Here is a 15,642-nt window from a genome sequence, read left to right on the forward strand (position 1 = left end):
ATTACGTGCAGCCGTGTGCAGCGTGCGGGTTGGACCAAGCGCTGCGTGGTAAAATTCTGGCACGTTTTTGGAGACCACGACTATGCGGCGAGTGGAGCTCGACGATAAGGGGTGATTGGTTGGTTTTTTTTATAGGAAAAACCTAATGTGATATTTGTAAAAATAATAATTTATGAACAAAACTTTTATATAAATATTTTTAAAGATTTTAAAAGTTAAAGCTAAAAGATAAACTTTGGTGAAAAAACTTAAAATTAACTTCAAAAGTTAAAAAAATTTAATCTTAACTTATAAACATACACGAAAAAATAAGCTTTTTTATATTGAAAATAATACAAATTTCTGGTACATTGAGATACAAAGTAACTAAAGGTATCATCTTTTTACACCTATTTTTCAAGTATGGTAAAAAAGCTTAAAAAAAAAGACGATAAAAGCTGTTTCCAGCGCACTCGCACCACTACCAGTCCTGCAGCGCCTTGCCGCCGTCCAGGACTCCAAGGGCGGCGCGTTGACACGTGCGGCGAGCCACGACTGACTCACTCTTGCCAAACGATGCTCGAACCCCCATTTCTGCGCTCAGAGCACGTTGTTGCATCCGGAGTTATTCAAATCCCCGTTTTTCTTCACTTACGCACTTAACTTTTAATTGTAAATTTGACTGTTTATTTTTTAAATTTTGTTCATATATACAAAATTATGAGTTAGTTTTAAAGTATTTTTACTAATAAATTAAATCATTACAAAGTAATTAATAGTTATATAATTTTTGAATAAGTCGGTCATCTAAACTTTTGTTCAAATATGTAAAATTATAAGTCCGACTTAAAATATATTTAGTAATAATCAAATAATTATAAAATAATTAATAATTAATTTTTAATAAGTCGAATGGTCAAACGTAAAAAAAAACATTGGCGTTAAATAAGAACTGGAGGGAGTACAATTTCTTTTTTTCTTAGACTTGAACCTCGTAACCTGTGAGCACTAAAAGCATCTTAGCAGATTCTCCAAATTTTACTATCCATTGGTCATTTGACCAGTTATTAAAAAAGATTTCTCTCCATATTTTTTATTTGCTCCAAAGACCTCTCCATCTAACCAATGACGCCAAATAAAAGCTGAAGGGAGTACAATTTCTTTTTTTCTGATCTTGAACCTTCGTAGTTGCGAGCACTAAGAGCATCTCCAGCAGTTCTCCGAATTTCTTCATCTATCCTATACATTTTTGACTGGCTGATAGAGGGACCCACCAATATCTCTCTCCTCCTGGTGGCCTGGATGGTAGCGGTGTTCTTTCTCACGGCATGCACAAGTGCGGTGGCAGCATGGGTGGACCTCCTCAGACAGGAGCAACGGCAACAACCCTTCTCATGGCGCGAACAGGAACGATGACCTTCCTCATGGCCTGATTGTGTGTGGCGGCGGCGGCCCTCCTTGCCATTGTCGCTTCTCTACCTCTGCCTTACTATGTCTTCGGGGAGGAAATATAGAAGAGATAAGAGGAGAGAAGAGAGAAAGTGTATGGGGCCCACAATTAGCAAGGGGTCGTGGCTTGCTAGATTTAGCTAATCTATGGAAGTATTTTATAAGCCATATGGCTTAGCAATTATGTTGACAAGTCTATTAGAGGATATTTGTGTTTCTAATTGCTAACTTTTGGCTTAGAGAATAGAAAAGAGAGACAGTTAAAAATGCTCTAAAAATTTTAGACTTTTAGTTCTCATCACTTCTAAAAGTTGCACTACAGATAATGTTTCGTTTATTTCAAACGTTTGATACCGTAGCAATGGTAAACTGTATTGAACACCACAACGTACATCCCCAGGGGATATATCTTAGCATTTGCTCCAAGCTATAAATATATAAATGCTGATGATGAATTATGTATAATATAATGGACACCACGATTAAAATCATATTACATGTTACTACATTGGAATATTTTGGATCTGTTTGAATAGCAGAAATAAAAAATAATCGTCCACACATCACGAACTTTAAATCCTACCTATTAATCTTTCCACCTTTTTACATCATAACCATCTATTTATGAAATTTCACTATCCCGGTCTCACCGTTATCCAGGTCTTATGTTCCCTACTATTTTTACTTTAAAAAAATTACTGATAGTAATTTCAATAAAATAACAAATCAAACTAGTCATAGGATCCATTTGTTTTTGGCAGCTTGGCTATTTTCACATTTTTCATGTTTTCTGAACACATAAATAGAAATTTCTTAAATAGCTAAATAAAAATATTTTTCAAATTTAAGAAGAAGAAGAAGAAGAAGAAGTTGATAATAAGTCGTCATGTATCTCGTGAAATGATCAGCTTATCCGTAACCAGAAACCGCACCATCTAACAAAACCATAATAAGAGCATAGAATAGAATGGCTAAATTTTGACTTTCCAAATCAAAATTTAGCCATTCATTATAGTTTTAGCAACTTGAATTTATAGAGCATCTCCAAGAGACTATCCATCCCCACTATCCAAATCCTAGCAAGGAGAGGATGACGAGAGGGTCCCATCCACGTGGGACCCACGGATAACAATTGTGCTAGTGAGAGAATGAATTGCTAGATTTGACCATTGAGGACTCAAGTTTAGCTATTCAAATGACATGGCAAGTCATATAGCCATTCTCTTGGAGCATAATTTTTATATAAAATTGCTAAATTTAACTATAGTAAGTGAGATTGCCATTCTCTTGAAGGTGCTCTAAGCCGTAGTTCCGTAACTGTTACCGATTTCTGAGAGGAGCTTAAAAAAGGCCACCGGCAAATTAGACTATATATAAAACGGACCAGAGCAGCACCAAACAACATCTTTGTGCCGTTTGGTACTAAAATAACAGTCAAAGTCCTCAAAGGTGGCACTGCCACCAACCCTAAAAACTCCGTGCCAGTCCGACGTGGCACCGTGGAGTCGCGTCCTTCAAAAGCCACACGCTGTATGAATGTAAACTACAAATGCAGTAGGTAGGTAGTGTGCAGGATGCTCAAATTTCTCGTTGACCCAAGAGCTTTTGTACTACTAGTACATGAAGATACAATTTTTCATCTCGTCGGAGAGAAATAATTCTTTTCTTTGAATCCAGGGGAAATAAAAAAGGGGGGAAATAAAGTATTTTGTGTATGCTATGCTATACTTTCCTTCTAGCCTCCGATAAAACAGTGTTATCTCTGTGTTTACCAACGGAGGGAAGCGATTCATCGTAAGCAAATGCATGACGTCTCGTTTGATCGTACAATTTTTGTAAATGAAAGAGCGTACGCATAGTCTTTTTCTTTTAGGGGTGCCTGAAATTTTTTAAAAACTTGACCACTTTTTCATCCCAATGATTGCCATCACTTCCAGTACTTCTTACGTATCTCCCCTCAAGAATTGAACGGCAAATGCATTGTAAAATTACACGAGATGAACTTATTAAATCACAGAATTTACAATATTACATGAAAAAAAACAAAAAAATTGAAACCACATATAACAACATTTTTTTTGTTGTCAAAGTGGGCTAAAACTGCACATAGCAAAGCAATACAATTTTAGACTTAGCAATGTATAATTTTAGAGCAATTTTATAGTCTAACGAAAAGTAACAAAAAATACCTCGCGGTACCAAATCGTTTCTAATCGTTGAATCTAGCTACGCGCATCCTGCTCAGCTAGATCCAATGACGAGAAATGATTTGGTATCTTGAGGTACCGGTATCTCATGGTGCTTTTTGTTGGACCGGAGCAAATCTAATAATTTTATATGACTAAAATTTACAAAATTTCAAATGTCTGAAAAATGAAGTGAATCACCTGTTATTAGCGTTTGTTTATACCATGTTTCGTAAAAGGAAAAAAGCAACATGGATATACCATAAAGTTTAAATGTTTTTCTTTTGTAAAATAGTTTTATTATTATTATTTTTAGATAATGGATCAAAATCTGACCTCTATATCTAACTTGGATGTACACAACCGAATTTAATTGTAAGTAAATTGTTGATGGGCCATATATTTTTTCTTGGGTTGTATCTTGAACTAGCGATAAATCACTCTTTTTTTACTTTAGACCATATATAACTACAAAGAGTTTCGTTTTAGACTAGTTCTTTTTCTTGCCGAGGTTCTCGTCTCCCTTTCCTCTTTCACTCCCAATCTTGTCAAGCTGTTGAGCATGCCTCCATCCTGTCTTTTCGCTTCCGCTAATATTTATAAACCAAAATTGAAATTTATTTATAGTTAATTTTAAATTTTTTCATCAAAGTTTATTATCCAGATTTTATCTTTTAGATCACTAAGTGTATATATATATATAAAGTATTTTTTATTTATAAATATATCGTGAAAAGGTCAAACAATCGACTCCTCGTGCTCAAGCTCGGGCTTCACCGGCATCGACGGCACGCAGTGCTTCGAAGCTGGAGCCAACGGCGCGGTTGAAAACATCTCGCATTTGTTCAAAAATACAGAGCTGCAAGTGGAAGAAGGCAAAGCAGCAAGCCGGTATTGCTGGTCATGGATGGAGGACAAATCTGGCTGCGGTGAAGAAAAAAAAGCTTAAGGAGTGTTTTAGCATACATTATAGGTAGACTGAGAGTCTGAGACCATCGAGATGTAGAGAGAGAGATATACAAAATTAGTCAACAAACTGGGGATTGCAAAGAAGCATCCTCTCGTCGACGAGCATGGCATAAGCGCCGCTCGTCCAAAGAATGGTGCAAAGTAAAATAATTTGTAAAATTCCCTAATCCAAAGCAATGACGTACCCACAAACTTTTTGTTGGGTAATCATAAAGGCTAATACGATTTTAATTAAAAGATAATAAAACTACAGAAAATAATATAAGGAGAGTCTTCGTGTATCAAAATCATGGGACGCCAGAGGCCCACATATACTGTCTCCTATCTGCACCCCTCGTCGGAAGTGACAAGTATGGTTTGCCTATGCTTCGATGTCCAACATTCGTAAAAAAATGGTCTAATATGTAATTTGCTCTTTAATTATTATAGGCCTAGGAAAAATAACACATTGAAGCGTACGCACGCATGGCTAAGTTAACTTAGCTCCATCATTTTTTGTGTTCATGTTTCCCGAGCTGCTACACAATGTATTTTCTAGAAAAATTTTCTATAGGAAAGATGTTTTTTTTAAAAATATATTAATCTATTTTATATATTTTTAATAATTAATAATTAATTAATTATATACTAATATATTACTCTGTTTTTCGCAAGTTAACTTACCCCTCCCTTGCCAAACACGGCCTTAGTGTTGCAAAATGAGGCCCCTAGATACCATTTTTGTTTGTTGAGAAATTGATTTATGGAACAAGAAGCCACTAAAACCATAAAAGTCATCTTCTAATAGTGATGGTGTGCACATACCAATCAACAGGTATTTTGTATCCACATTTATTCGATTAAAAATAAATTAAATTTCATTTTTAAACTATAAAAATAAAACTCAGTGCTTTATTTAGTTAGACTATTACTTAGTACCGATCAACGAATAAATCAAACAACGCTCATCTCTGTCTTATTGGCTCATTCAAAAGTTGCAACACAATGCACTTTGTTTTTTATGATAACAAAGGGTCACACGAACCTCTTACCTTTTCTTAAGACTCGTAAAACCACACAGCAATCCTATATATTTTTTTTTACAACCGCATTGGTGTGTTAACACAACATAAACGTGGATGCCGTGTTTGGGGGTTAGACGACAGATCGCCGACGACCAAGCCAGGAAATGTGGAATAGCAGGTCAGGCCGCTGTGTTGGACTGTTGGGTGGTTTTTTATCGAATAAAATATTATCTGCTTTTTATAGATGTTCTTTTTTCTTAATATATATATACATATGATTTAAATTTTATACCATAGTATAAGTATTTTTAATTACTGATTCACATCATTTCAATTGTTTTAATAATTTTAGAATTAATAATATACTTACTGATAAATAAAATCTAATCATTTTGACATTTAAAATTGACCATCAAAGTGACTGAAAGAGAATATTTTGACATTTGATTAGTAGATAGTAAACAATCTAAAAATGTTTATATTTTAAAACGAATATGGTATTTAATAGTATAAATTGTGGAATTAACTAACTGCTCTATTTTATATCATGAGACTTTATAGACATGTCCAGATTTATCCATTGCTAATATTATATGTGTCTAGATCCATCAATATATCTATGGATTTAGTCAATTCTAAAAGTCTTATATTGTAAAAAAGAGGGAGTACAAAATTAAAAATTTACTCGTCCGTATGAATTTTTCTTAAAAAAATACCCTCGTTTCATTTATAAAGCACATTTAAAATCCGATGGATAATGTTTCAAAAAAAAACGATGGATAAACTAGCCCAAAAACCACACCTACTTACTCTCTCCTGAAGGGCAAAACCGCAATTTCGTAAGCCAACTACCCCTTGACGACACGTCAGCATCCCTGACCACGACTCCGGCTCTCGCCGTCGGGCTATTTATTAGCTCCCGCCCGCGCCACCCCGCTTCTTCCTTCGCCGGCGGCCTCTTCTGCTGCTTCCTCCCTCCCTCCCGCCCGCTCGTCTCGCAGCCGCGACCAACGTAGCATACCTGTAGACCTACCTACTGTAGGCAATGGAGGCCGCCTCGGGGCTGGTGATACAGCCGCGCCCGCGGGCGGCGGCCGGGGTCGGGGTCGGGGCCGGGGCCGGGCCTGGCGTGGGCCGCCGGGGCTCCGTGGTCTGCGTCGGGAAGCGCCCGGGCGCGGGGGCGCTGCGGGTCGGAGGCCCGGCCGGAGCGGCGGCTCGCGCGGCCAGGCTCGTCGTTGCCCCGCTCAAGGCGTCCAGAGGTGATCCATTTGTTTCCCCCCTTTTCATCTGTTTTTTTTTTCCAGCGCGTCCGATTCAGGGAGTTGTGATGGTATCTTTAGGGTTAATGAAATTTGGTGTTGATTTTTTGGGTTGGGAACACGATCACGGGTCACCTTCGCGTTGAATTGGAGTAAAATGTTGGCAACTTGTATGATTAAAATAGGGTTGTTGAGGGTAGGTGATGGCTTACTTGATCAAATAGGAAAACTGGATGAGGGCAATTTCAAGAAAGGTAGTATTTGTTAGGTGGGCTGGAAGATGGCTGAATTGGTAGGAGTTGCATGAAAAAGGAAGTTCAGTCTGTTGACGTGTGTACTATTACTGCACTTTTTTTTAATCAGTGACAACCTCATATTTATAGAAAAAACTGCAAATTTTGTTTATTATGAAATAAAACGTTGTTGTCAATTCTTTAGAAACATTACAAACTAAAACTCTTATGATCAAAGCAAAGTTGAATTGTCACCTTATCAGTATTAGTGATTTTTGACTGTAATAATCTATCTTAGGTAGTTGCCTAGCGAGATGCATATATGTGTTCATTTTGCATGCAATTAGTCTCAAATAAACTTTTTTCTTGTGATATCTTCTCAAACAGGCCATGATAGCTTGCATAACTCAGTTGATGAAGCCCTCCTGTTAAAGGTAAACAGCGATTCACAAAATTCCTACTCTTAACTAGATCAAATATGGATAGTGTTTATCCTCTCACTGCTGGGCATTGGTGTAATATATTGTTTTTGTGATTGCAGAGGAAATCAGAAGAAGTTCTGTTCTACTTGAATGAACGGTGTATTTATTTAGTTGGTAAATTCTGAACCCATGTCTTTTAATTATTAATCTGTTACTAAAGACAAGAGACCAATATAGATTGATCTATTCGGAAATGAAATTAATATGATTAACCCGTGCTGTAGGAATGATGGGCTCAGGAAAGAGTACAGTTGCGAAGATCTTAGCTGAAGTTTTGGGTTATTCATTCTTTGACAGTGATAAGTTGGTTGAACAAGCAGTTGGAATGCCTTCTGTTGCCCAAATATTCAAGGTGCACAGCGAAGCATTTTTCAGAGATAATGAGGTGATGTTTCTTTTTTGAATTCTCTTCCCCTGTAGATGATGTGTCAATGTTATTTTTCTGATACCTATTTTGGTAGTGCTTTGTATTGACAGATTTTTGGATAACAGTTTTTTTGGACATGATAGACTGACAATTCCATGGTTCTCTTATTTGTCTAACAGAGTAGTGTTTTGAGGGACTTGTCCTCAATGCGGCGATTAGTTGTTGCAACTGGAGGTGGTGCTGTTATTAGGCCAGTTAACTGGTATTGGGATTACTCTGATGGCACCCCCATCCTCTTGTAAATTTGGCCTTTCAGTTTATGGATAATAATTCTAAACTCTCGTGTTTGTTTTCAGGAAATATATGAAGAAGGGTTTATCTGTCTGGCTGGATGTGCCTTTGGATGCACTTGCAAGGCGTATTGCTCAAGTCGGAACTGCTTCGCGTCCTCTTTTGGATCAACCATCTAGTGATCCATATACAGCGGTGATTCTTCCCTATCCTTGGAACTAATCATTTATACATCCATAATACAGATGCTTTTCTACACATTTTACAACTAGAATATAGTAGTAATAGTCTTCATGGAAAACACAAAATTTGTTTCTCACTAAGAACTGCAGTAGAGATTAGAGATCCTGTAGCTTTGAACTTGCATGTATTTCATCTACCATTTGCATTTTTATCTTTCTGCATATTTGTGCTAAATAAAATGCATGATTCACGGAATTATTTGTTCCACAGGCCTTCTCAAAACTCAGCATGCTTGCAGAGCAAAGAGGTGAGGCTTATGCTAATGCTGACGCCCGAGTTTCTCTCGAAGGTATATTTCCTTAGGATGAATAAGCCTTCTGACCAGGCTTTCATCTTGAAAATATGCTCCTAATTTCCTGATAATAGACGGGTCTCCAATTTTGCTTGTGCAAAACTTTTCATCTAACCAACAGAGAATAATAGTCTGCATTTCTCTCTGCAGAAATTGCAGCTAAACAAGGCCATGATGATGTCTCCAAGCTAACACCGACTGATATCGCTATTGAGGTATTGTACTTTTTCAGGCCAGTTATTCATGTAACTTGTGGTTTCATACTTATTTGTTTTATTAAGGACGTTTGATACTCTCCCCGGTTGAATATTTTCCTAATATGACATCCTGCTGCATTCAGGCCTTACTCAAGATTGAGAATTTTGTCACTGAGCATTCCAAACCCAACAGCACAGTTGACGACTTAATAGTTGATTCCCAAAATCGAAGGAAAAAGGCCTTGTAGAATTTTGCCCTCTTTCTTTTTTTTTATTCTTTTGTTGTAACATGTATCTGTAGCGAATACTGGTTAGCACTATTGATTTATTCTTTATCGAAAAGGGAGAGAAGGTAAAGCATGTTCCCTTGTAAAAATAGAATAACCCATGGACCTGATGTGAGATGTTACACAATTTTCCTTTCTTGAAATAAGAGTGAGTTCAAGGTGGTCTTCCCAGTTGCATGCACTGCCTGGTTTCTTGCTGAATTTGATTAATTATAAACATGTCGTTTCCTACCCACGTGATTTTCATACGTCCAAATCCAACTGTTCACCTCAAAATCAGGTGTCTGATTCTTTTTCGAAATATCGGGTTGTGTTTCATCACATACGAAAGAAATGTTACACTGTTCACTTAAAAAAGTATTTCAACTATAAAATTGATGAAACACAGTTTAATTATGCTTTAAAACATCTTCGCTCTATAGTATTGAAACATCTAAGGGCATGTTTCATTCAGCTCGGGATTATTATAATCCAGATTATTAGGAGTAAGCTGAAAGAAACAGACAACTTATTGAAGTAGCTTATTATAATCTAGAGCCCAGCTTATTATAATCTGATAAGCTCATTTAGGTGAGCTTTTTCCAGATTATTAGGTGAAAAATTACCCATCATGCCACTCCACTCCCTCGTTAGACTTGCAACTCAATAATCCAGACTCTAATAATCTAGAAAAGAAATAACTCATAGCTTATTCTACTACAGATTATAACAATCTAGCTTATAGTAATATGACTTAATAATCTAGATTATAATAATCTTAAGCCAAAAGAAACAGGGCCTAAGTTTCATCTAATATGAACATGTCTTATCAATCAAACACAGATAAAAAAAACATAATCAACATAGCCACGGCCACATTTTGATTTTATACAAAGGAACATTATAAATATACTGACTAAAACATAAAATAAACTATTAAAAAATCATTCTAGATTTACTTAGTCCTCTCTTATAGCATATCGAAGAGATGTCTAAAATTGATCTTTACAAACAAATTTTAGAAATTAGACTAGAAGATAAATCTTCCACAGACTGTCAAATGCATTCCTAATATTTACTTATTTCTAAAATTATCTTAAATTATCTTAATTGTAACCTAAATTTAGGACAAAAGTATATGTTCCTAATACAAGTTATTCATTTTTAGATTTCTGTTGAAGGCGTGTGTAATTTTTATGCGTAATATTTTTTAGATGAATCCAATACAAGTTTTTGGATAACAAAATATTAGCATTATCTTCATCTTATGGCCATGAAATAACATTATAATATCCCGTGGAACATTTTAATCCAACACCAAGAAACATAAAAAAAAATACATCGAAAAAATACAAAACATACCCACGTTATGAGAATTTAATTGTAATGAATACAATGGTGCGGTTGGATTGTAAATTGGATAAATGGTTTATAAGAAAAAGAATTTAAAACTTAGGTGACAGCTCACGCATGTGGGCCCAGGTAAACGTTAACCGACAAGGCGGCCATCTCCTCCGAATCCACCACGCCTCCCCCAAATGCCGTCTTCTCTTCCTCGCCACGCCCAAGCTCCCGTGCCGCCGCCGGCGGCCACCGCCTGCCTCCTCCGCACTCGGCGCGGCCGTATCCGTGTGGGCCTCGGTCGCCACAGGGCCTCGACAGAGCCTCTCGCCTCGCTCCGCTCCTCCGTTGCCGTCCCCTCGTCCCCACGGCACCCGGCGGCGCGGCGGGGGCCGGACGGCAGCCCCATAGCCTTTGCCGTCGCTGCTTCTGCGGTACGGTCCTCCCCCCGTGCTCCCGACCTCGCATCCCTCACTCTCTCTCTCTCTCTCATCTCATGGTCTCGAATTCTCGATCCAGCGTCTCACTCTGGTTGCAGCATGACGATATTGTTGTGAAGGCGTAAGAATGCTGCACGTAACATGCCCGTTGGGAAGCGGATTTCTAGCCGATTTTTTTGCATCTGCGGATACTCTTCTCTGTTAACTTGTGAAGAGCAAAGGGCGGGTACAAGTAGAGCTGAAAAACTTTGAAGTTTTTTAGTATGAAATTTAGAGAGTGGCGAATACACAAGGACTGGATTTTGTTGCTGCCTATTTGGATTTGTCGTTCAGAGACTGCCGAATACATAATTCAAATGTCAACATTCAACAAAACTAAAGTTATCATTATACGTTCTGGGGAAAAAAATCAAACCAAAACTGAAACCCTTTTGTAGTTTTGGTGGATACGTTGATAATTTTAAGTAGTTAAATGTTAATTAATTATGTAGTTGCGTTTAAAATAAAATCGTAGAAGCATTATGCTTTCATCGTGATGCCAATTTTAAATTCGGTTTTGTATTAACCTAACAGTATTGAATACCATTTGCTTGATTGAAGAAAATTCTTATATATGTTATTGTCATGTTTACTATAGCGATTTTTTTTTGTTGGGGTGGCCCAAGCAGGTCCCCGATTTTCATTAAGAGAGGGAATGTATAGCGAATAATTTTGATTCCGTTTTCCTCTGAGCACGCAATGTATACTCTTAATTCGATATTTGGAAACTTTGGAAGTTTACTTCTCCTGCTGACCACATTTGCTGTCTTATACAGGTTGCCATCTCTGCATGCTTTGTATTCTTTTCAGCAATTCGCTCCATCTTGGTAAGCCCATCTAATTTGAACGCCCCTTATGTGACTAATAACTAGTTTTATAGGTATGTCAACTGTTTTTTAGGAATGTAAGAGGGCGGCAGAGTCTCTTGAGAAGTCCTTCAATTCAACAAGAGAGAAGCTTCCTGAAACAATGGCTTCAGTGAGACTAGTTGGAAGGGAGATTTGTGACTTGAGTGTGGATCTCAGTAATCTAAGGTGAGCAGTTGATACTTCTCAGCTATCACTTACTACTTTCCTTTCATTTAAGTGTTCTTGGATAACCTGATGGTTGCATCCATGATATGCATCTGTGCATCTTGATACTAGTATACTAGTAGGTTTGGATGATTCACTCTTTAAAAAATCATAGCGACTTACCTTACACGGTTACACCTTCACGGTCACACCTACACGATCATACGTTGATCACATAGGTATAGGGAGGACAACTACTAATGCTAGCATTCTATGTGTCAGTCAAGGATTGAGGAAGGGTGTCCAAAGTTCCATGAGCATTGTTCATACGGCTGATTCTCAACTGCACCAACTGACAACCTCTGCCCAACAAGGTGATTGAATCGATCTCTCCTCTGTTGGATTAACTTCCAATTCAAACACGATTAGTTCCTTTTGTCTATCATTTTGCCTGATCATTTCTATCACTTGAATAGGAAGTCAGAGGGTGGCTGCTCATCGCAAGAAAGCAGCAGGAGAGCCGTTGCTTGCTAGTACCGTGAGAGAACTCCGCGAGCTAATTGCAGAATTGCACTCAGGATTTGGAGTAGCCGTCAGCATCGCCAGCCTTTTCTTCTGGGCATCAAATTTTGTTTCTAGGCGTCCTAAGAATCATAGAGAGACACAATCGAGTATATAGAGGTCACGAACTCCGCGATCATGAATTATTTTTCTTGTAGTCAGTTATATTTTGCTTGAAGATAACAACAAAGACAATGTGATGTGAAAAATTCCAAACATTGAGAATTTTGTTTGTAAAATTCAAAACTTGAAAAAAAAATGTACTCCCTCTAGTTTTTTTATTTGACATCATTAATTTTTTAGTCCCTCCGCATCTTTTTATTTAAAGTCATTGACTTTTATATTTTATATTTTGATCTTACTCAAAAAATAATCAGTTGACTGTTGGGTCTATATTTAATCATTTATCTTATCAAAAAAGTTATATGATTATTAGTTATTTTTAATTTGATTAAAAACTGTAGAAACTTTAAGCATAACTTAGAATTTTATATTTTGTAAAAAAATATTTATACAAAATATGAAAAATGATTAGATTAAAAAAATTAATAGCGTCAAATAAAAAAGAGAAAAGCTAGATAGAAATGATGTTTTAAAATTTAGTAGGGGTCCAAAAATCAGTAATGTTAAATAAAAAAACCGAAGAAAACACTAGAGAAATGCGAACGTTTGCACAGATGGTAAACCAATGCACTCACAAAGTGCAATCTGGGCCACTGATCTAGGCCATGAACCTTCATGATCGCCCAAGGTTGCCCAGTGGGGAAAATTTTTTATTAAATAAACCTCTTTAGCAAGTAATTTTATTACTAAACTATCGGGCAAAATTTTTTTAAAACTGAAAGTGTTGGTGGCGTGGTAAGACAACACTGCCACGCAGCCTGGTCGACGTAGCATGACGTGACAAGACAATGCTGCCATGCCACCAACAATGACGTGACAAGTTGTTTCGTTATGCTAATGTTGGTGGCGTGGTCAAAAGGTTCATATAGTGAAAATATTTTCTCCGGATGTTTAGTAATAAAATTATTTATTAAAAATAGTTAAAAAATAAAAAAAAATTCATGTGTTGCTTAAATAGCGATTGCCCCTCCCCCACCCTCCCGTAACGATGCTTGAGGCCACGTTCGAGCGATCCCATAAGTTAACTAACCCTTCCTCGTTTTTCGCGCGTACGTTTCCCGAACTGCTAAACGATGTATTTTTTTACAAAAAATTTCTATAGGAAAGTTATTTTTCAAAAATCATATTAGTCTATTTTATATTTTTTAATAATTAATAATTAATTAATCATGTACTAATATATTACTACGTTTTCCGTGCCAGGGTATAAGTTAACTTGTGCCCCTCTACTGAAGAGGGCCTGAGTTCGCGATTTGGTACTAACCTTGATTTACGGCGTACAAGCGGTTTTGTTTATATACTACTCCCTCCATCCTAAATTAACCATCATATAAGGTCTAAATACAAAGACAAAAAATCTACTTTAATTAGTATTGAAAAAGCTAGAGTCACAAATCCCAAGCTACATGTATACATGCAAAATCAAAATTTGCAAATCACATCGAAGCTAATTGGGTAGATGCATGTAAGTATTTAATGTGCATATCAACTGGAGTGTTTTTCGTACTACAGTTAATACATAATAGACTCTCTTCTCTTATATGATGATCAATTTAGGATTTCTACTTTTTTTTATATTATGATCAATTTAGGATGGATGGAGTACTTGATGAGGTCATCACTCCTTATGATGTACACAATAAACCTCCCTTGGATATTCAAGGTCCAATCACTAGAACTCACGCACGACAATTAAGTTTAGAGGTGAGCTCGTTCCTATGTTCTTCTTTGTATGATTTGGAGAATAGATTGCTACCCAATATTGTATTATGATTATAAATCATGGAGGACATGGAGACATTTAGAGAGATGCTTGGAGGTGTGGAGGGTCATCAAGGACGTACAAGTCAAGGTGGAGACACAAACGAATTCGACTTCGACCACGGTTCGGAGTCTAGGACCAGTCTGCACTAAAATGGACGCCTAGGTCGCCTACGTGCTCGGATTGGAGCGTTCTTTATATGGATGAAAAGCTAAGAAGATAACATTTTCAATGAATCTAGTCTCACGTCCAAATTCATGCTGAGTCAACGGGGATCGACCGAACAAGTTGACGTCTAGAATCTGTTCAGGTGCTGCGTCACCGTCTTTGGGCTTTTTAGACCATGTATCGTGTCCGAGTTCATTAGGGACGCGTCCAGGGGGTCTTACACGACTCTAACCTTTATATATCAATAGTCATCGCTTAGATTATGGTTGTGTTTTGCTTAGATTATTTCTGTCAAGAACAGTTTCGTCGCTAGATCGGTTTGTAAGACCCTAACTCGTGAGTTTAATCATTCATATGCAATTTAGTTGTTTTCTTTCTCGTTCTTATTTGTGTTCTTCAATTCGTAAACAGGGATTAGCCTTCTCGGCGAGGCCATCTGTGTTCCGGCACGATGGTAACCAGAGGAGATGTGGTGCTGCGATTGCGAGGCTCAAGAAGCCGGATCGACGTGTGTCGCGACTCTGCCAAATCAACTGTTTATTAGAACTTTCGGAAGATCGGGAACCCTAGTTCACATCAGTACTAAACAACAAAAGAGCACTAAACGTTTTCTAAAAAAAGACCGCTACCATTGGCTGTAATTGTTTTCTCAACCTTTTATGAGATGTTGAACAAAAAAAAACCTTTTATGAGATGTTTCTTCGCTTTTTGCAAGTACACCACGCAAACTAATAAACATGATTTTTCTTTAAGATTTTAAGGTAGCTATTTATATAAATTAAATAGCTGTAAAAAAATCTTTCATATACATTTCGTCCTCATCTGACCAAAAGCAAAAGGAACCCAGCCAATCTATCAACACTGAATCATATTTTTTGCAAAAGTGGCCTATTATATTTTTTCAGTGCAGCCCCCTTACTTTGTCGCAAGTCGGCATGGGTAACACCTTGTTTGGGCACCGGCCCAACGCCGGCACTC

General features: G+C 37.3%; 2 protein-coding genes across 2 annotated transcripts; both read left to right on the forward strand.

Moving 5' to 3' along the window:
- The first annotated feature begins 6,632 nt into the window (after window positions 1-6,632).
- On the forward strand, window positions 6,633-9,419 carry LOC102705085 (shikimate kinase 2, chloroplastic). Its single transcript, XM_015838029.2, has 9 exons — window positions 6,633-6,846; window positions 7,467-7,513; window positions 7,621-7,675; window positions 7,786-7,946; window positions 8,108-8,190; window positions 8,285-8,414; window positions 8,673-8,751; window positions 8,905-8,969; window positions 9,095-9,419. The coding sequence occupies exons 1-9, from the start codon at window positions 6,633-6,635 to the stop codon at window positions 9,197-9,199; spliced, it is 939 nt and encodes a 312-aa protein (XP_015693515.2). The 3' UTR covers window positions 9,200-9,419.
- A 1,203-nt stretch (window positions 9,420-10,622) lies between these two features.
- LOC102721846 lies at window positions 10,623-12,889 on the forward strand. The gene is made up of 5 exons (XM_006655867.3): window positions 10,623-10,992; window positions 11,814-11,864; window positions 11,938-12,071; window positions 12,333-12,424; window positions 12,527-12,889. The coding sequence occupies exons 1-5, from the start codon at window positions 10,756-10,758 to the stop codon at window positions 12,727-12,729; spliced, it is 717 nt and encodes a 238-aa protein (XP_006655930.1). The 5' UTR covers window positions 10,623-10,755; the 3' UTR covers window positions 12,730-12,889.
- The last annotated feature ends 2,753 nt before the right edge of the window (window positions 12,890-15,642 follow it).

Source organism: Oryza brachyantha, chromosome 6 (assembly GCF_000231095.2).
Source record: "Oryza brachyantha chromosome 6, ObraRS2, whole genome shotgun sequence".
In the NCBI taxonomy this organism is placed as follows: Eukaryota; Viridiplantae; Streptophyta; class Magnoliopsida; order Poales; family Poaceae; genus Oryza; species Oryza brachyantha.